This window comes from Urocitellus parryii, chromosome 2 (assembly GCF_045843805.1).
Source record: "Urocitellus parryii isolate mUroPar1 chromosome 2, mUroPar1.hap1, whole genome shotgun sequence".
NCBI lineage: Eukaryota > Metazoa > Chordata > Mammalia > Rodentia > Sciuridae > Urocitellus > Urocitellus parryii.
The window spans coordinates 160,458,485-160,480,334 of NC_135532.1; the positions used below are offsets into that span (position 1 = coordinate 160,458,485).

The window sequence follows — 21,850 nt, forward strand, 5'->3', positions numbered from 1 at the left end:
TGATATCTGTCCTCAGGCAGTGGATTGCTCACTAGCTTCTCCACACATAAAAATGAACAAGTTGATCAATATCCTCTGCTTCCAGGAGTCCTGCCTTCCACATTGCTTTGTTGTATTGTGGGTAATTACAAATTCAATGGGCAACTGATTAAAAATTAAATTGGCCACATGGCTCTCTTAGATTTCACTGGCAGTTTGGTGGTTATTATTAACACTCTCCCACATGCCTCATGGAAAAGAAGGCTGAGAGGTGAAGTTTGTCCCTATGGATTGACAAGAAGGTTTAAAGATGTTGTTCTTCGGATGGAAGACTACTAAATGGTCCTCAGTCTGGTTCTGGGACTCCAGGCTGGCTCATTTTGAATATGCTAAATAGGCCTCAGCCTTTCTGCACTTGTTAATAGGGAGTCAAAACCCCTACAAATGCTGCAGTTTTTTTCCCAAGGACCTAATTCAAATGTGTGAGATGAGAGGTCCCAAGGAGAGGTTATTAGAAAATAAATTACGCAGGTATAAATTTCAGGGAATCTACTCTCTGGGATTTTTTAAATTGTTCAGTGCAATATTTTATTATAGCCCTCTTTTTAGTCATCCCTTCTGATTTATTTTTGTACTCTGTGTTTTCTGACACTTTTCCTTTTCATTGACCCAGATAACTCAAGCTAGAAGGACAAATGGAGATAAATGGATCTAGGGGTAAACAGGTGCTGGGAGTGAAAAGGTAGAGAGAGTGAACTCTACCTGTGTAAAGGAGATGAATGGAACAGAGAAGTTTGGAAAAGGATCAGGACATCTATACTTACCAGCTTTAGGCAGCCCCCTGTGCATCTGTTCATTCAGATATTCGTGACTTTACTTATTCGATATTTATGTATTAAATACCTTCTATATGCCAGAAACTTACCAAACCTGGAGATATGGGCATGAATTAGACATTATCCTGCCCTTAAAGACTTACAGTCAGGTGGTCCAAAGTTCATCAGGTAGGAACTAAATGCCCTGGAAGCACAAAGCAAAGAGCAGTTAAATTGGCATACTGGAGCCAGGTGACTCAAACTAATGATTGTGAGCTGGTCACATATAGGTAATCAAAATGTGAAGAAGCCTAGGAACAATAGGATAGTTCCCAAGGATAGTAAGGCTTCTTTGTTTTTTTAAACAAATCTGACAAGAAGAACCTAGAGGAGAAAAAGCTTATTTGCTTATCATGGTTTTAGAGGTTTCAGTTCAAAAATGGCCAACATCACTGATCTGACCCTGAAATGAGGCAGCAAATCATGGTGGAAGGGCTTGGCAGAGGATAACAGGACAGAGCAATCCAGAGGCAGAGAGAGAACTCTGTTCACCAGAGACAAAGTATATGCCCCAAAGAAACCCCCAGAGACCTAACTCTTCCAGTGACACCCTACCTGCCTACAGCTCCCACCCAGTTAAACCACTCTAGTGGATTAAGGCACTGAGGGAACACCTTATATTGAAACCATAACAGCCTCCATAGCTAACTGTAGAAATGGCAGGTGAAAGAAATGGAAAAGATCTGGCAAAACACACCTATACTGGATTGTTTCCAACACTGCACTGAGTACTTGATCTTTGTTTTATAACCTCTAGGGAGCCAGAGGCAATGTAGGACCCAAAGAAAACCCCAGAAGGAAATATAAAGTCCTTTTTATTACTTCAGTCTTTGAACTTCTCTTTTCTCTACCATAATGCCCTCTCTTCTAATACCCACCCCCATTTCACTTGGCCACTTATAATTCATCCTGTAAGAAACAGCTCAGAATGGACTTCTATGCATGTCTCCTTTACAGGTGGGATAGTGTCACCCACCAGGACTGTTCAGTCTCTCTGCTAGGCACAGCAGTGTTTTGTCTTCTCTGTACAATTGGTGTCTGGCTCAGAGTGAGTACCTTATGGAAAAAATGGAGGTAGTCTGAGAGGCAAGGAAGAGAGAGACATGGAATCTTGAAATGTCTACAAAGGACTTATGCATAAAAAACAGATATTTTCAGGTAAGTTAAGAAAGCAAGTAATAATGCCTAGGATGAGACACAATCTTGTAACAGCATTGAAAAATCTTAAGGTGTCCTAAGGCTTTTAAAATAAGAAAACTACAATAATAGTAATAACAAAAGTTAAAGAATAGTCTTCTTAATCACACTTGTATAGGTGTCCAAGATTGCTTTACTTGATGTATGTAAACCCTGTTAATCCTATAATAACCCAGTGATGTAGGTATTCTTGTTAACCCCATTTTACAGATGAAGAAATTGAGGCACAGAGAAGTTAGACAGATGAAAAAGTCCTGATAATAATTCTAGAATTCTGAAGATTAGCCTTACCAAATTTATTTAATTGCATTTAAATAAAGGACATTTTTTGAGTTGGAAATTGACCTAGTATTCAGCTATAACTTCAGCACTTTTAGTTGGTTATAATAAAAGGCAGTATTCTTTTAATCGGAGGGCTTTGTTTCCATGCCAGGGCTCTTCTGCTGAAGCACCCATGAGGATGGTTATGTTTGAAGGACTTCCTGCTGACCTGGTCTGGCTGAACAAGTGTTCTCTTTTTTTTTTTTTTTTTTTTAAGACCAGACATCTAGGAGGCTTTTTATTGACTTGCAACAAAAGCAGCCTACTGGTTTAAGTGGTCTGTATAGTAATCATCCAGCAAGGCTCTAGCAGAGGAAAAATCTTTTGCCTCTGTACAAAAAAATCAGCATGAGGCATTAGCAGGTGGGCAAGCTCCTCAGAATACTGGTCTTTGAGAGTGGGTGTGTTTCTACTCACTGTCCCTGCTGAGTGTAATGTACAAATTTCCTTTAAACCTATCATTCCATGTAATTTAGACTGTGACTTATTGTATTTTCCCTCCTCCCTTTTCCCTTTCCTCTGTCAGAGCACTGGGCTTAGCCGTTCATTTATAGGAAGGAAGAAAGACCCTTCTTGTCCTTGAGGGGATCTGCTGAAAAGCATCTTTCTATCTTGGTTATTCTTCAGTTTGTCAAATGAATCTTAAAATAACCCTGCACTGTGAAATATTTCAGCCAATCTTCATGATAACAAAGGTGAATTATCTTCTCAAAGCCCCCATGATAAATCTTATTAAAAATGCCCACAAAGTAGTGAGCCCCAGCCTTTAGAGTAAAGGAAATTGTGACATAGAAACTAAACAAGCAACGAGCTTCCAGCCAATGCAATGTAGGGAAGACCCAGCGTCAGTGGACAGGAAAATGTCACTGTGAATCTGGAGGAGAGGAAAGAATTTTTCCAGCAATTTAATGAAATTCTGGATGATCAAAAAAGAAATAACAACCTGTTTTGGAAATGATTTGAGGGGTTTTTTTTTTTTGTATATACGATGAGTTAAATCTAAAGCACATTTTCAGTTTAAGTGTGGTAAGTATGAAAGAGACATTTCTTTGCAATCGTTAATAGTCCTTGATAAATAGGGTCATAAATCCCTTTAATGAGTAGTTAATAAACTGGAAGCATCCAATTCAGGATAGAAGAGACCCTAAGGCTTATTTTATCTACCTTCCTAAGTTTAGAAATGGAGAAACTGAGCTCCGAGTATGAATTTGCAAACCCAAGTTTAAATAAGTACCAAAGCAGAACCAGCACTGGGACCAAGGTTCTGAGCAGTGGAATTACAAAGGAAATGTTTACTCAGCTGAAAGAAGGTTAGAGTGCCCTCCTGTGTCCCTATATAGAAATTCTTCCAGTCTTTACAAAATTTAAATAGCTTTAGTCAATTTTCTCTGTACTGGGATGAGGGCCAGGCATTTAGCTCTAAAGAAAAACCTTGGGTGTTATCAAAAGTAAATGAGCATGTATTTGACTTACTTAATCAGCAAGGATATAGAAGAAATTATGTTATCCCTAGAGAATCTTTATGTGGATTTGAGTCTGACAGACCCAGATATCTATCCTAGGTGGCCACTTGGAATCTTTGCAACCCTGAGCTAATCCCAGACTCTGTTTCCTCATCTATAAAATGCAGGCATGTGACCACTGCCTTGCAGGATTGTGGGAGAGATCAGATGAGATGATGTAAATAAAATGCCCAGCCTGGCATGTGATTAAAAACATTCAACAAACTGAAGTTGTTTTAGTTAGTTTCAGACAAGAGCCCCTGCCAGGGGTCACCAGCATGTTAATGTAGAAATATGAGGTACAAACATTGGGGAGGGAAACCGAGTGTCTTTTAGTTCTTAGGTGGAAAAGCTTCCATGGGCACTGGAGGCAAAGAAAAGAAGAGACCATTTTTGAAGAAATGCATGCTGAATATGTGGTTCCTCCAAAACAATTTCTCTTTCAAACAGGGAAGTTTCAGTGGTACTTGGCCATATGGTATTCCCACAGATAGAAACTCAGAGATAACACCTGATCTCTAGCACAAAAGGTCTAGCAGTTAAAAAAAGAATAAAACACCATATATGAAGGAAAATTTTTGAAAACTAGGTCCTATTTATGTCATTGTTCCAGTTCTTTTAGGAATCTTAATTTATTGTGAAGCAAACCGTATTATAATCGATAAAAATAGAGGTACAAAACAATAGCTGGATGGATTCATCCTTTAATTTTCTTCAACTCTTTATGACATAAGCTATCACAGGTAAAGCATTCGGCAAAATTGCAGTAAATCGAATCTTTTTAGCCCAGGGAACTTTCAAAGGTTTCCCCACCACCACCCCCGCCCCAGTAGCTCTCAGAGCTATCCCTTTTGTACATGTGGGAGGAAAATATCATTATTTATGATACAAGGAGACTTGACCTTTAAATGTCAGTGCAAGTGTAGAGTCTGGCCATTCCATCTGTATCTTCCACCCCCTTATTGGAGAATTGCAGGAAATAGTTCGATGGTGTATAAATGGTATGGAGGGAGGGGTGAGAGAAACACAACAAAGGGGCCACCATCTTTTTGTTACACAACCGGGAAAAGTAAAGGAAGAAATGGGCTGGCTTCTGTTATCCAAATACATGTTCAGGTACAGCAGTCCCAGAAAGGTTTATGTAGATTATTGTCCTTCCAGAGCAGATTTTAAAAGACTGCTCAGAGTTTGCAGGCCTCACTTCTGAGTCCCAGTAGCTCGATCTCCCTTTCTGGTAATCTGTTACCTTGAAATAAGGCACACACAGTACATGAGACGAGGCATGCATTATTTATAAAAAGCTCCTCATCAGAGTCATTTATAGCTGTGGAGCCACAGAGCTGGAGCCCCTGGTCTTGGTGGTGCAGACCTGCCTCATTCTAAGCCACCAGAGTGCTCCTCTGGGCAGAGTAAAGCTCCAGCTGGGCTCCTTTTGTGGTTATGAATGTTGAGTCAACTAATGAAAAGACATTCCCTGCCTCATTTTTGAAGATCTCCTATTTGTGCAGATTAACTGAATAATGCATTTTTTGGCTATTGCTGTAGTATTCGTGAAATGCTATTCCTGCTGTTCATCTCATTTTCTACTGTGCTCTTTTGTTCCTCTATTTTGTACATCTGATTTCTCCTTAGAATGCCCCCAACTCTGTACATCTTGCTTACCTGTGTTTATACTTCTGGACCCTGTGAGAGGGTTCTAATACCAGTACACCCAAATAAATAAACAAACAAGGGCTTCCCCTTACACTTTTCTACCTTCTTCTCCCCTTTGGGTAGTACAACCCTCTTCCCCAGCTAGATTGGCCTCTGCCTGTAGAATTTTGTCCAGGTACCAGGTGAGACAATGCCAGGAGGGAAGATCTGAGAAAGCAGAGCTTCTGGTGGGATGGGGCCTCAAAACAGAGTTGGATTGAGACACCTGTGTTCTTCAGACAGCTTAATAACAGGGCACCCTTTTAAATTGTCACTTTAAAAATATTCATTCATCTTTTAGTGAGAAACACAGAAGTGAAATTGCACTGCATCTATGAGAACTCTGCATTCGGTTTGTCTCTTCTTGGGACTCTGCTTCCTTCGTCCTGCATCCCCCTATCAGATCCCCTTTCTTTGCCCCACTTCCAGTCTCAGTTTCCTCATCCTTTACTCCTAGTGGGTGGGCTTCTCTCCCCTTCCTCCCCAGAGCTGCTTAGGTGTTTCCAAGCTTCTGAATCCAAACTTGTGTGAACTACCCAGTTATTAATACCGGTTCAAGTGTGTCAAAAGCTCTTAATGCCACAGACGAATATTTTGCTTGTGCTTAGCAAACAGAAGATACTGCAGTTACCAGGATTCACTCTGTTTAGAGGAGAATGGGGATTAGAAATGGCTTGTTTTCTCTTATCACATGTTCTTTTCCAGATAAGGCATTTACTATGCACATTCAAGAGAGCATTTTTGTTTTTTAACATGCCCATTTTGTAAGAAGTCATGGGTAAAAATCTGCATTAACTGGCCCCAGATTTGTGGTTTGTTCCTGCAGTTTTTTTACATCCCTGCTAGACCGATTCTCTCTGTTCCTGCTCTGCTTGTGTGCCCCTTCACAAGGACATAATTGAAAGCCCCCAGTCCAACAGAGCTGGCCCCTGTCCTGAGTCAGGAAAACACTGGAAGGGAGGGCCTCCACCTGGGGTCAGGGCCTGACCACCAGCAACCTGGAGCCCAGCTGGACTAGTGCTCTCTGAAGGGCCTCAGATGTGGCCCACGTAGTTCTTGTCACCACCTAATCTGAGTGCACACTCATGCAGAGAGAGTGAGCTGTGCCCAAATGAGTGAGAAATGCCTTAATTGCACTTGCTGACTGACACATAATGAGACATTTGGAGTCATTTGTAAATTTAGTCATTTGTCAACAATAATCTCTCCAAACCTTGGGAAAATTGCCAGATTTTTTAATCAAATGATTTTGAGTGGGAATGTTTGACTGCCTTCATTTTAGTACATTTGATTTTTGTTTTTCAACTTCTAAAAAAATCATAAGTCACTAAAATGAAGCACTTTTAGCGAGATAACATTGAAGACTAAATCTCATTTTCCAGTCCATTTTCTAAAAAATATTGTTGAGAGATTATTTTAATAGAAAGTCTGTGAAGACAGAATCTTCTGTTCTCTGTGTAAATCAAAGCATGAATTCCTTTTATTCTCTCAGAGGGAAAAAAAAAAAAACCTTTAAAATTGCTTAATAAGCAACCAGGCCATCATCTCTGAAACTCAAAGTTGGACTGACAGTATGAGGTAGAGCCATTGTCCTACTGAGCCTCTCAGTTTCTGATTCCAATTCCATTTGGGATGTGTTCTCCTTTCTTTACCTTCTTAAGAGATAGGAGCAAATTACTCTCTTTCTTGGACTTACACACTTAATGTCTTTTCTATAGCACAGTGTAGCCTTCTCTTCTGCTGTCTGCATTGATCATCTTCCAGGCCACTTGAGCCTTTGCTATTGCCCAGACACCTCCTGGTAGCCAGCATCATATGAATGACCTAGCTTTACTAAAGTGTGAGCAAGTTTTTGGTCTTTGGCCTGTTTTTGTTGTTGTTGTTTTTGCACTGGGCAGGGTCTTTGCAACTAAAATCTTAATTTGCTCACAATATAGAATTTGTACTTACTGTGTGTATTTTACATTAATTTAGAAGAAATAAATTTAACATTCAGTCCAGTTTTGTGCAGCATCAGCTTCAGTGGGTAACTGAAAAATCTACTGTACCAGGTGATTTTTTTTTCCCCAAACTGCCTGTATTACTCTGGCCTCCCACAACACATATGGTGTAGGCTAACAGCCAGGAAAAGAATATGCAAAGTACAAATTAAGAAACCTAAAATTCAGACTGATAAAATAGAGAAACTCTAATGGAACTCTCTATTTATAATAGAAAATATATGCATGTCAAGTACATGTTTTTAGCCCAAACTTGTAATGGAACACACCATCTTAATTTCTACAAAAATAATATGATTAAGTCCTGATAAAAATATGGGGTTTATGTAGTGCTTAGGTGACCCTATCAAAAATGGTCCTAGAGTAATATTTGCCTCTAAAATGTTTTTAGAGAAAAATTAATAATATCTATTAGAAGTTCTATCAAATATTTTAGAGAAATAGATTTGTTCAATTCTCTTAAAGATACTTTTTCAAATAAATAAAAAGTGGTATTTTTCCCGTAAATAATAGGGGTTTTTTTTTTTGGATTTCATTTCAAATGGGCCAGTTTTATACATATACATATAGACATGCACACAAATACTTTCATTGAAAGAACATTAGTTCTAAACAGCTGTATAGATACCCCTCACTATCCAAACTCTACCTATCTATACATTTGCTATAACACTTATGTTTTACTGGGAATTCACTGTCTGAATTTTTTTAAAAAACCTCATTTCAGTCGGTTTACTTGCATGAGCTAACTAAAACATTTAAGTTGCAGGTGCATCCAGGCCAGAAGGTGGAGAATGTGTTGCATCCTTATTCTGCTGTTTTCCCAGTAGACTGGAGTTCTGCATTAGTGCTCTCAACTTATCACATTATTAAGTGAAAATGTCTTCCAAAAAAAGCAAAAAGACTGTGAATAAAATGGGCAAAGTCAAGAAGCCTCAAAAATCCATACTTGCAAAGAAAAACAGGAAGTGATAAAGCATGTTGAGAAAATACAGAAAAGTTGTTCTTCAAAATAAATCCAGAAGAGATGTTTTGAGTGTTTTAATGATACTTGTGAAAACTGTTAGGGTGCTTTTTTCAACCCATAAGCTGGAAAGACATTACTGGGTTTTTTTGTTTGTTTGTTTCCATTTTAAATAATGTATTATATAGACTTTTACTCTCCAAAAATCTTCTATCCAACATGTTTTTTTTTCAATAGGTTAGATTTGTTTTTCTATTTTTTATATTTAAATCCCTTGCAGATGTCTGATTCTATCATTTTTAAAAAAAGGTTCAAGAACATTCTTGGAACTTTTTTTCCTACACTCTCAAATCATGATTATTTCCAATTATGGACCTAGAAATAGACTGGACATCATTTATAAGTTTTGTTTTAGTGCTAATAGAAACTTTAATTGTATAATACTGTGATTTGAAGTTGCTTCCTTCAATATTGATTTTAACCTAAAATAAATCACTTAAACTTCAGACTTCTTTTTCCCAGCTCTAAATGTTAATTGTCATGACAGTACCTAAATATAAATATTTACTGAAATTTCAATTATTTATTTCTCTGATAGTATCATCCAAGTAGAAGATGACAAATTCTTTAATAATAGGTTATGTTTGAGCCCATTCTGTTGGCCTGGGAATCTTCCAAGTTCTTTCCTGACTTGATTCATTTAGTCTTCACAATAAACCAGTGAAGTTAGTACTGATGTTATCCCCATTTTGCAGATGAGGAAACAAAACACAGTATTTCAGTTATGTAGCTAGTCAGTAGGTTAGGAATTCAAGCAGCCTGGTACCAGACCCTATGCTCTTAACCACTGTGAGAACTCTCCACTTAGCTTCTTCCGAGCTGAGGTAGTTCACTAAATTAGTCTCAGGGCTCATCATTTGTAAATTTCTGCTTCCTAAGCTGATATATTTAGACTGCTAGTCTGGATCCTTTGGGGCTGAGAAATGACTTCTTGGTCCCAGAGATGACAACTGGGAATACCTTAGAGATAACTAGAAGAGAAGAACTGAAAGGTTCCCAGCCTTCTAGTGTTCTGGGGCAGAAAATGAGAATAGAACTTCTTGGTAATTGGTCACCTATGGATGGAGGTCCAGTGGGAAACAATTGCTGGAGGGATTTGAGAAACATGCCAATAAGGACAAAAAGAGGCATAGTCTCAGAGGTGAGGCCAGACAAGCCAGGGGCTCAGTCTAGGGCACTGTTTCTCAGCCTTTTGTTTATTATCACTCTGCTCAGCATTCTTTTTAAACATCCCTATCCTGATGGCAACCCCCATGTGAAATTTTAATACTGCAGATGTACTATGTATCTATTTATGTACCTTATGCATATCTGTGCATCAGAGTAAAAATTTTCTCCCCAAGAACTAATTTTTGTGATGTCAATGCTAATAGGCCAGTTACTCTGAATGGTGAGAGGCACCCAGTCAAGGAAGGGGTCCATGAGCCAGCCTGGAAAGGTGAATGGACTTCAAAGTTGAAGGCTCAGCAAAGCAGAGCAGTACTAGAGGAAGGTGGAGACAGAGAGATTCTTAAACATGTCATGTGATGAGTTCTTTGACATGGGATCACCACCCCTACCTCCCTGTATGCCTTCCAGAGATTTGGTAAAGAAGTTTCCCTGAACTCCCGCCCCATTCCTCCCTTCATGGCTTTGAGTATGATTACCACATGTTCTGATGGGCCACTGTGTTGTAACGCAGTGGATCATTTTAGATACAGAGTGTGTGATTTGAATTCTTTTCATTTTATTTAGAAATCAGGTTCCCAAGAAGCTCACCTTAAGTTCTTTCTAATTGCGTTCAGAAAATGGCTACTATTCCAATTTTCGAGAAATGGGTAATGAAAGTGTTTTAACTAAAAACTGCCATATGCTCACTTGAGATTTCTAATCCCCAAGTAACAAACCTGCGAAAGAATTAAGCAGCAATGTGCGCTCCAGATAAAGAGCAAACTGATTGTCCCTGCAACTCACAGGGTCACCTTCTTTCTTGCTGTTGGCCTCTTAGATTTTCTTGTGCCCCAGTGGTGTCCAGGAAGAAATAATTGTAGCTCCAAACAAAGATCCTGGAGCCTCTTTCCACAATAACTCTCTTTCCTCAGGGCTTTGCTGCCCCAGTGACTTTCTTCTGAACTCTCCAACCAAACACACATCCCAAAGGTCCCTATTAATCTCAAGCAACCTCTTCTAATCACTGCCTAGAAGATACAGTAAGGAAAGCCAGGTCTCCCAATATCTTTTTTCTCCATTTAAAAGCTGTGATTATTCATTGAATGTGGCATTCCTAGACAAAGGGATGGCAAAGAGAGCATCTATCTCAATACAGGAAAAGCAATCTTGTTATTTGGAGAATTGAAATCACTAGATGAGCAACCTAAGAAAGCCACATACAGAAACCAATGAACTTGTTAGGAAAGATAAGCTTGTATTATGGCCATGGATGTCAAGCCTGGGAATGCAAGAGAATCATCTGGGGAGCTCCCACTCCAGAGAGATTCCAGATGGGATCATGGTGGGGTTGTGTTTTTTTGAAAACTCCCTCTGAATGATTCTAACATCTAAGGTTATGGATCACTGCTTTCTATTACAAAGTGTCTTTACACACATTATCCAGAGGTTGGTATGCATAGAGAGGAAGAAGAAATTGTATTGAATAGGCTATTGATGGTCCAAGAAAATAGAAAGAAAAAAGAATAATAACTGTGTAAATAAAAAGAAAACTAAATTTCCAGAAAATGGAGGGGAGAAAAAGAAACCTTTACTTTTCTATAGCTAAAAGTGGTCCTAGGATTATAGAGTATTAAGGAAGGACTTATGTTCATATATCTTACTACTTATACAATTAGTCTTCAGATGACAGCAAAAATCCCTGAGGAGAAAAGTCTGAAAAATAGTGATCTAATAATATTTGATGCTTACTGTTTCCTAAAACTTACAGAAGAGGAGAAAAACATTTGCTGTTAATCAAAAAATTTGTTATGGGCTGGGGCTGTAGCTCAGTGGTAGAGCGCTTGCCTTACACGCGTGAGGCACCGGGTTCGATCCTCAGCACCACATAAAAATAAACAAATAAAAATAAAGTTTTTTTTTTAAATGACCCTTCTTCTTTCCTTTCCTTCTTTAAAAAAAAATGTTGTTAGAAAATGTCATGTTAATATTTCCATGTGCATCTTGGGGCTGTGCACATGATTTATGTGAAGACAGTAATATGATTTAGCAGTGATCCTAACAGCTTTCAGATAGTTATAATTACTAACCCTGCAGGTGACAATGGTAACTGAATGGCCTTAGAAAAAAGCTGAAGGATTAAGAAAATCCAGTACTGGACTTTGGGATTGGTGGGAAATGTAAAATTGCAGTTGAAATGAGGCAGAGGAAAAGTAATTGTGATCAGAAAGTAGCAAAATGAAATGATAAGATTTTAGAAGTGGTTGTGACAGCTTAGTCTGTGACTAGAGAATGTTAGCTGTGTTCAATAAAATGCAGGCTAATCTGTCCTCTGTATGTCAACCAATAAGACTGTGAGGAACAATGAGTCAAGTACAGAAAAAAAGAACACCTTCCAGAACCTCAGTATTGAGGATAAGGAGCTTCAGTTGATAAGTCCTTTGCCCTCTGGTTTCTAACAAATAGACTGGTTAATAATGCACATCATGATAGTCCAGCACTTCCTGTGTGTCAGCGTGTACCTAAGAACTTGGCATGTATTAGAATATTCACAATTCTATGACAACAGGTACTTTTGTGCCCATTTTACAGATAAGAAAAGAGATATGAAGTGAGCAATTTAATATGGGCTGTAAATTCTGGGGAGGAGATATGGACAGATTTGGGATGAGAGAATATTTTACAAAGGGTGGCAGAAAATGAGAATAAACAGAGTCCAGAAAGAGATCTGTCTTTCTAGGTGTACTGCACTCCAAGGATGCCAGGCTGCATAGCGAGGTCTGGGGAAGGATGAGGCCATGAGGCACTGGAGCCATATTGGAGAAAGTCCTAACTCCCAGTTTCAGATTTTTGAACCTGATTTGGGAGACAGGAGGAAAGTGTCATAATCATAGCTGTGCCTTAAAATCACTACCTTTTGATATGAACAAATTAGAGAGCGGCTGGAGTGAAAGGATTAAGGGTCCTTTTAGTCCTGATTATTTGACAAGGAATGAGTCTATTAATGAAGAGCAGCAGTCAAAGGTCGAGGGAAGAGACACGTTTGATATTTGTTGCAAAGGTCAAGTGTAAAATTTCGATAACTAGTTGGAAGAAGGGAACTGGGGTGTGGGAAGAATTCAAATAGAATCCAAGATCTCAAGTGTGACTGGGTGATTTATTGGCCAGAATTCAGGAAAGGCACTTTGCAGGGGTGACAGGAACAGTGTGAATTGCTGACTTAGGAAATATGTAATTTGTCTTGTGTGCAAGCTGCCAGATGGAGGACCACACTTAGAGGAGTCTGAGCTAGAAAGGAAGTTTCTGGTGTCACCTACGTAACAAGTGCTGTGGTCAACTGGGAGGTGTGTAATCTCTGAAGTGGGAAAAGGGAGAAAATAGAGAACATATCCTTGGAAAACATTTAAATTTGGAAATAAGAGAGGAAGAGGAGCAAGCAAAAGAAATAGGACAGAGATGAAGGAAGAATAAGAAGCCCAGGAATGTTCAGCCCTATCACTGAGTTCAAGGCAATGGAAGGCTCCAGAAAAGAGCTAGGTTGGCAAGACCTCAAAGAAGCCAAGAAGAATAAAACTATTTGGTTGATTAGAAGTTGTCAGGATCAACAATAAAAGGGTGGAAGGAAGACTTAGATGGTGAGGAGTGAATAACAGATCAGAGCAGGAAAAGGCAGCAAGCCTGGTTGGCAGGGTTAATTTGACCACAAGAGGGAAAGGGAAGACAAGACAGCAGTGTTGAGGGCAAGCCAGAAGAGGGAAAGTGCTTTGTGTTAACTAGAAGAGCACCATTTAAGTCCATTTTAGACAAGCAGACATAGAGAGTCCAGTAAAGATGACAGTCAGTGCTGGGTAGTAGCAGTGAAAAAGCTTTCATCGGCAGGAATTCACAGAGGATGAGCCCCTAAACTGTTTTCTGGCCTTGTCATTAAACAAACCAGAATGCATGGAACTGCTGTCCTTAGCAAAGCCCATGCAGCCATTCTCTTAAAGAAGAAGTCAAGGACTAATGAGCAGAGTCATATTTCTTCTTTTCTGGGGAATACATGAATTTAATTCATGTATCCCAGAGCAAGTGGGGGAATCGCTCTTGTTGTAGACTGTTTTTAAAGAGTAAAATAACTTCCCTGGAAAGAGAAGAAGGCAAGAAATTTTGATAATGAATTTGGAATGTAATGAATTTACACTGTAAAATGTAAGGATTTTTATAAGTACTATTTGCAGATTGCTTTACATTGTAAATACTGTCTGCACAACACGGGGGAGGTCATTTTGAGCCTGTTTTTTCACAAAGTAGTTAAGTGCATGAGTTATGTAACTCACTCTGTAATAGGCAAAAGCTGTCTAGAAAAAAAAATAAATAGACAAAAATATTGATGGTAGCTATTGAGTGATGGTTGCTTTTGACTGTTGTCAGCCTAGGCAGGACAGCCACTATAAAACATTCAGCAAACAACCTGTCCATCATCTTATCCTGTCAGGTTGGGGAGTAGGTACCAAGCACAGGATGTCAGAAAGGATGAGATGAACCAGAGAAATGATAAAGGAGCAGAGTTAAGAGAGACTCAGTGTTCAAGGGGACTATGCCTGTTCTCTCTTCTATGGGATGAGCTGGGTACCCTGCATGTTCAGAAACGGCCCCTAGGGTCCCTTGGTTGTCACATTTCTGCACAGTCCTCAGACATGGAGAAGAGTGTTGGAGGTTGTTAGCACATCTCCCTCTGGAGTTGAAACTGGGCTCAGCATCAACAAATGAACCCCAGCGGGGATGTGTCTCTCCTCTGTGCTTGGATAATGGCTATTCCCAGATGCCCAGGGAAGAATTAAGTTCAATATGTGCCTTGTGCTGTATTACACACTGCATCCTGAACAGCTGGGCTTTTAATACAATTTAGAAAGAAGAGAACTGGCTGTTCACCACCCGTATATAAGGTATTTGTAATAAATCTCTCGATGAGGAGATATAAAAATTTCTTGTTTCTGTATAGCCAAAGGAAGCAGAGCATTAGGCAAGTATCCAGTGAGTCTTATTAACAATGATAACCAATGCGGAAGATCCGAAGGGACTTGCTCCACATTTCTATCAGTAATGGGTAATTTTTTTTATCTGAAATATGCTGGTAATTTTCTCACTTGCAAAATTCAATTTGCTTAAGGATTAATAAATATGATTTTTCTTAATACTTATTGAATCCCCTCCATGTTCTAGATGCTGCATAAAAATAGAGCATCATCTGTCACCTGATTTTCTTTTGTTCACTTTATCTCTGAGATGATAAAATAGTAAAGCCAATGCAAGATGATTTCTTTTCAAGAGAATGCAAAATAATATAAAACAGTGGAGTTTTATAAAAAAATTAATATTATATATGAAGTTCCTACTCTAAAATTTAGTAAAATAGAAAGCATGTGACAATGAACTAGTACAAATACAAGAATTTCGGTTCTCATGTGGGTGTTTTTGGTAGGGACGTGGTTAGTAGTGTCAGAACGAGGACGTTTTCCTCCTAGATTTGTCAACTTCTGTGTTGTCCCCAGCCTCAAAGCCAGGAACAGCCCTAAACAAATTATCCTGCCACATGAGTTAATAGATAATAAACAGGATAAAGACTGACAATGGACAGAAAGGAATGACAAATTAAAAATAATTGTTAAAATTTCACCTGAAATATTTACTAGTAAAATAATTTCTTACCATAGTCAGAAGTACACAGATCACAGTCACTTATACTTTATACCAAAATAATTTCAGTGTTTAAGAGGATTCCTACCCTCTTGTTCTTAAGGCAGAGGAATAGAATATGTAGTGGAACCATTGAATAGCAATTTCAACTATCAAGATATCCGTTTTTAAAAAAGAGTACAAGATCACTAATTTGTGTTCAGTGCATCAGATTATTTGATCTGTCAAGAAATCATCCCTACTGACTCAGATTTTTACAATAGTAAAATGGCACATGTACATAATATTTAAATTTTATTTATCTTTTATATTCTAAAAGCACAAAAAGGGGACCAATTCTTTAAATTCTACATTTCCTAAAATTAAAATGCCTATCCCAGCATTACCTAGACACAGTGTTTTCCTGCCCTTTGTTTCAGTGACAGCGTAAATAAAGTGTATGTGCCACCATGAAGCATTTTTCTCTGAGGGGCACTTAAGCAACCTCCAGTTTCTGTGTTTGGATATTCTTCAGCAACCATCTTTGTATTTCCTAATATTTGAGTTTCTTCCCTCCACACAGCCTTCCTGAAATGAAATTACTGGATTAGGGAAATGAATATTTTAAAGCTACTGTTTCTCAACATATTTCTAAATGGCTTTCCAGTAGAGTATTTATTAATTTACCTCACACTAGCAATATGTGAGAATTATAGTGTTACCCTGGGCTTAACAAGCTGCTAATAAGACTGCATTGCTTTTATTTGCATTTATTTCATCCTCAGCAGGCTTGGAGAATCTTGCAAGTATCCATTTACAATGTTTTCATACATTGCGTTCTTCATTTTTGTTGCGGTCGTTTTCTTATGGGTTGGCTCCATGCTCCCAGCTCCCACCTCATGTCTTCTTCCCTTTTATTGCCTTGTCCAGGTTCCCATGATTCATTCAGCTACTGGGTGGATGAAAAGTCCCCCGTGGGGCCTGACCAAACTCAGGCTATCAAACGCCTTGCCAGGATCTCCTTGGTGAAGAAGCTCATGAAGAAATGGTCTGTGACTCAGAACCTGACCTTCCGGGAACAGCTGGAAGCTGGGATCCGCTACTTTGACCTGCGTGTGTCTTCCAAGCCAGGGGACACAGACCAGGAGATCTACTTTATCCATGGGCTTTTTGGCATCAAGGTCTGGGATGGGCTGATGGAGATTGACTCCTTCCTTACACAACACCCCAAAGAGATTGTCTTCCTGGATTTTAACCACTTCTATGCTATGGATGAGGCGCATCACAAATGCCTGGTTCTCCGGATCCAAGAGGCCTTTGAAAACAAGTTGTGTCCAGCCTGCAGTGTGGAAAGCATGACGCTGCAAACCCTGTGGGAGAAGAAGTACCAGGTAGGCGGGAAGGAGGGACAGGAGGGACGAGCGGTCCAGGGCACGAAGGCAGCTCTTTCTGCTTTTCCTGTGTATTCATCTGTAAAACAGCTCAACCCTGGGCTCAAAGGCTGGAAAGTGTGGAATTGTTTGGTACATTGATTCCTGAGCTCTAGGATAGTTGCAAAGCTTCCCTGAGCTCTATTTCACTGGGTTAACCCCTGCCCAATATTTAAAGTTTGGCAATCTGCTTGGCACGTAAATTGACAGAAACGCCTGCTCAGAACTAGCCGGAGGCAAAATTGTGAAATGGGCCAGTAGGTCCTTACCATTCTATCTTCCCAGAGGTCTGCTTTAAACCCACACTCTCAGGTCTCTGCAGCTCACCCTTGCCAAGGTATTGAGTGAAAAGGAGCAGTATTAGCTGACAAAGTTGTATGAAGTCATTCATCACAGGAATATGACTATTTTACAGGCCCTCCTCATAGAATTTGGGTCACAGACAGAGTTAAGAAAGGAAGACCTGTTGAACACACCTGCTGAGAGTGTGTTTCCAGAAGAGCCTCCAAACCTAGACCATGAGGGACACAATCAGACAAAGGAAGTGGGACTCAAAAACATTCCACTCTGGTTTCACGGATGGTAGCAGCAGGGAAGAGCTTCAGGGAAAGAACAGTGTTTTGATCAGCTTTTTCATCACTGTGACCAAGGCCTGATAGTTAAAGAGAAGGAAAAGTTTATTGGGGGCTCCCAGTTTCAGAGATTACGGTGCACTCTATACCGCTGGGCCCAAGATGAAACAGAGAATCATGGGAAAAAGGAGTGGTAGGAGAAAAGCAGCTTAGAATATGGCAATGGGAAGCAGAGAGAGCTCCATTCACCAGGGACAAAAACTCCAAGGGTACATCCCCAGAAACCTGCCTCCAGCCACACCCTACCTGTCTACAGTTACCACCCAGGTAATCCCTATCAATGTTTTTATCCATTGGTTAGGTTACAACTCTCACCATACAACCATTCCACCTTAGAATGGAATGGTCTCAAATGGTCTCACACATGAATTTTGCGGGGAGCACCTCATATCTAAATCACATCAAGCAACCAATAATTTAGTCTCTTAAAAAAAAAAAGCAAGTACCTTAAAGCAAAGTTGCTTATTTGCCTAATAAATGCAAAAAGCAAAACATCCTTAAGAGAGACAGATGTTTTTGAACTCAGGGAGAGACTTAGTTAAAAATAAGTTAAAGATTATGTATTTGGGCTGGGGATGTGGCTCAAGCGGTAGCGCGCTCGCCTGGCATGCGTGCGGCCCGGGTTCGATCCTCAGCACCACATACAAACAAAGATGTTGTGTCCGCTGAGAACTAAAAAAAAATAAATTAAGATTATGTATTTGTAAATTTTTTTAAAGAGAGAGAGAGAGAGAAAGAGAGAGAATTTTTAATATTTTTATTTTTTAGTTTTCGGTGGACACAACATCTTTATTTTACTTTTATGTGGTGCTGAGGATCGAACCCAGCGCCCCGCGCATGCCAGGCAAGCACGCCACCACTTGAGCCACATCTCCAGCCCCTGTATTTGTAAATATTTACTGAATACCAGTATGTACCAGGTACCATTCTTATCAGTGAGTAAGCAGACAATGATCCTTGCCCTAGTGGAGCTTTCATTCAAGTGGGTAGAGATAGGTCATAGAACAAAGGTAATAAATATGTGTTGGTGAAAAGTGGTAAGAACTGTGGAAAAGGAGAAGCTCAGCATGGTATCTGGGAACCAGGACTGTGTGGGTGGGTTGGTTGAGTTTTGCATAGGATGAGCAGGGCAATCTATGTGAAGATTTATGGAAAAGGTTGCATTCAAAGGAGTGAAACATGAGGGTCTTTGGAGGCAGAGGAAGCAGCCAGCACAGAGGCCTTGAAGCAGGAGTGTCCCTGATATCTTTGAGGAAAAACAGGGACAGAAGCTAATAAGCAGGTAATGAAGAGCAGGAAGAGGACAGAGAGATAGTCGGTGGTCACACAGGGGAGAGTTCTGAGCACAGCTTTGCCCTGATGCAGGTCTTAATGGGATCCCTCCAATTCTTGTGCTAGGACAACATCAGGGGCAGGGGGGAGAGGGCAGAAGTGGGGAAACCAATGAGAAGACTTGACGGCAAGTGCTAAATGTTTTGACTCCACAGAGGCTGATTGAGGTAAATCTTAGTATTTGTTAAAATATGTCTAAGTCATTTTTTCCTCACTAAAACTTTTGTGATATTTTGCCAAATATTTATCACATCTCTCCCCCAAACCCAAGTTTATATATATTCAAAGTCACAGGTCCAACCAACCTGGAGAGATTTTGATCCCCGGAGAGTTTCTCTTTCACTTCACTAGATAATAGTAATAATAGCAGTAACACCTAAGCCTTTATTATGTGCTAGGCATATGGATTAACTCACATGATCCTCCTAACAACACTATGAGATAGGTACTTTATTAGTATTCTGAAACTAGGCATAGGTTTATTGAGCAACTTGCTGGAGGAAAACATTGTGGGTGAGTGAAGAGCCAGGATTCCATCACAGGTTCTTTCTGCTCCAGACTTCCCATGGCTTCTGCTGCTCTCTGAGGGCTGCTCATGCTCCCTGATCATTTCACAACTGCTCTCATCTGTTTTGCTAATAAAATGCTTTTTTTTATCAATAAGCCCCTAATTTCAGAGGGTCCCAGAGTAGAATAGAAAAAAGGAAAGGTTTTGATATGGGGTTTCAGGTAAGGTTAATTTGAGTTCAAATAAAAGTTCAGGATTTTGTACCCTGCTCATATTCTGAATGGCTGATGTATTGCAAACTAAATTGACTACAAACCTGCAGGAGTTAGAAGTATCTTCAGGAATAACAAATAGTGTGGACAGTGAATTTCTAGCAGCAGAAGGAAAGTCCATTGTGGTTTTTAAGAATGGGATAAATTAACTGTGTCATCCAACCTCAAATACCTCTAAAGTTACGCAGAGTCTATGATGACATATCAGAAAGGGCAGTCTAAATCCCAGGATCCCCCTATGCTCCTTCCTTCCCCATGTGACTGGTGCCGAGTCTTTAAAAGTTAAAACAAGAAGTCTCAAGGAGGATTACCAGTCTTTTTGCTGTGCTGGATTGGGCTCCCACTTTAAATATGGTCAGACTCTAAATATTCACTATGTAATGACCTGCCTTGTGTTTAACCCTGAATATTTTATTATGCAATTTAATATCAAAAAGTGTACTATGATCTAGTCAAATTTCATACATTCAACATGCAGGTATGTCACAGCTCACAGGCATGCATATGGGGTCGGAGGGTACAATGAATCAGAAGATTGAATGTACATCTCCAAAGTATTTATGATCTCATGGAGAAGGTAGGAATAGACAACTCTAGTAAATACAAAACAATTAATATGCAAACACAAGATAAGACTACCTTGAATGCTCTGTAGCATAGGAAGGGATTTTTTTAAATAAATCAGATGAAAAGTAGAATATAGCATAAATCTGCCTCCCAAGGCCCCCAGTAAAGAAATACTCAGAGTAAGAGGCGGTCAATCAAGGAATAGTTCTTAAAGGAAATGAGATTTTTAAAACTGTCTCAAGAGGAAAACCGAACATGAGCTGCTGAGCTATAGGGTAAAGTGTTTCAGAGAAAACTGCAGCAGAATGAGGTGGGGAAGAGGATGCAAAGCACAGACGAGAGACTCCACCCCTGAAATCTTGTAGAATGAGAGCTGATTTGCTTAGGCTGGCCTCCACTGTGGGCAGAAATTCCCCTGAAACCTTCAGGGTCACATTGCTCAACAGGGCACTTGAGGAAAAGCATGAAGCCCCCTTGCAAAATTTGTACTGTTTGCACCTTTTCAAAGCAGAACAAAGGATAGCACTGTCCTTTTGGGATGCTTTGCCTAGGGGCCAGGTGTCAAGGGAGACCTGTGGCAGGCCTGACACAAGCCTGCACAGCTTCCTCCCCCTCTCACAGCCCACTGCCCAGGGCAGCTCTTCTGGGAGTCCCCAGCCTTCCAAACTTGCCAATTATACCATTGCCAGGAGGAAATCCTCCAAGATCTCCCAGGCAATCTGCTTACTGTGAGCCTGTGATTAACCTCATTAAGGCGTGTTTACCACAGACATCATTTGCAGCCAGTCAGCATTATTCAAAACCATTAAAAACAGCAAGCCATGACCCTGCTTAGTGCATGCAGCCTGGCACTCGCTGGCTCTGGGCCTCTGGGACAGTCAGTCAACACCTTAGTCACCAGCTAAATGTACACTGGAAACATGATGGACTGCAAAGCCCTTGTTCTTGGGTGCCTGGAGGATTGGGCTCCAGGCCAGCTATCTGAGGACTGTAGTCCAGGGACCCTGCATCCCCAGAACTTTCCTTTAGCAGATCATGGGAGCTCAAAATGGCAAGAAATATATTACTTCTAGAAACCTACACAGAGATCCGAATTGGGACAATTGAAATAGCAATTCCCTGTCCCACAGCTGCCTCCCAGACACTAATTAATGCTGTGGATATGACTGGCTAATTATTTTCAAAATTACCATCATTGTGAGTGGTCCCACTGGAGGCCCATTGCCTCTGTGAAGTCATCCCTGTCTCGAGTGGCACATTCCCTTCCTCCACTGGGAGGCATGATTTCATTCAGAGTCAGGGCACATAGTTAAAAATCTAAAGACTCACAAATCAGTTCAATGTGTTTATCGAAACTCCAAGAGCTCGGTGTCAATTTCATGAACACAGGAAACATAACTTCTAAACCACATGAGCTAACCCAACCTGAGAGTTTTCACGCTTGAAGTCCATAGATTTCCCAAGGGGGTATGGATGGATATAATTTAAGAAGACTGAATTTGGATGATAAAATATTACACATTTGTTCTTACTAAACTTTAACTGAAAATTCATTTATAAGTACAGGCAGTGGCCCACAACGGTGTTGGCTTTATTACTTTATCCCCATAGATGTCCATCTCACATTTCAGTTATTGCAGCTATCTTAAAACCTCACTTGTGCTCATCACTAACTCAAATTGTGAGACTTACTAGACTCACAATAAAATATTTTA

General features: G+C 40.0%; 1 protein-coding gene across 1 annotated transcript in view; it reads left to right on the forward strand.

Moving 5' to 3' along the window:
* The window catches only part of Plcxd2 (phosphatidylinositol specific phospholipase C X domain containing 2), a 44,528-nt gene that overhangs the window by 10,216 nt on the left and 12,462 nt on the right, over nucleotides 1-21,850 (forward strand). The window contains exon 2 of the mRNA XM_026396466.2: nucleotides 16,325-16,785. Within this exon, the coding sequence (XP_026252251.1) occupies nucleotides 16,325-16,785 (461 nt within the window). The remainder of the gene's footprint in view (nucleotides 1-16,324; nucleotides 16,786-21,850) is intronic.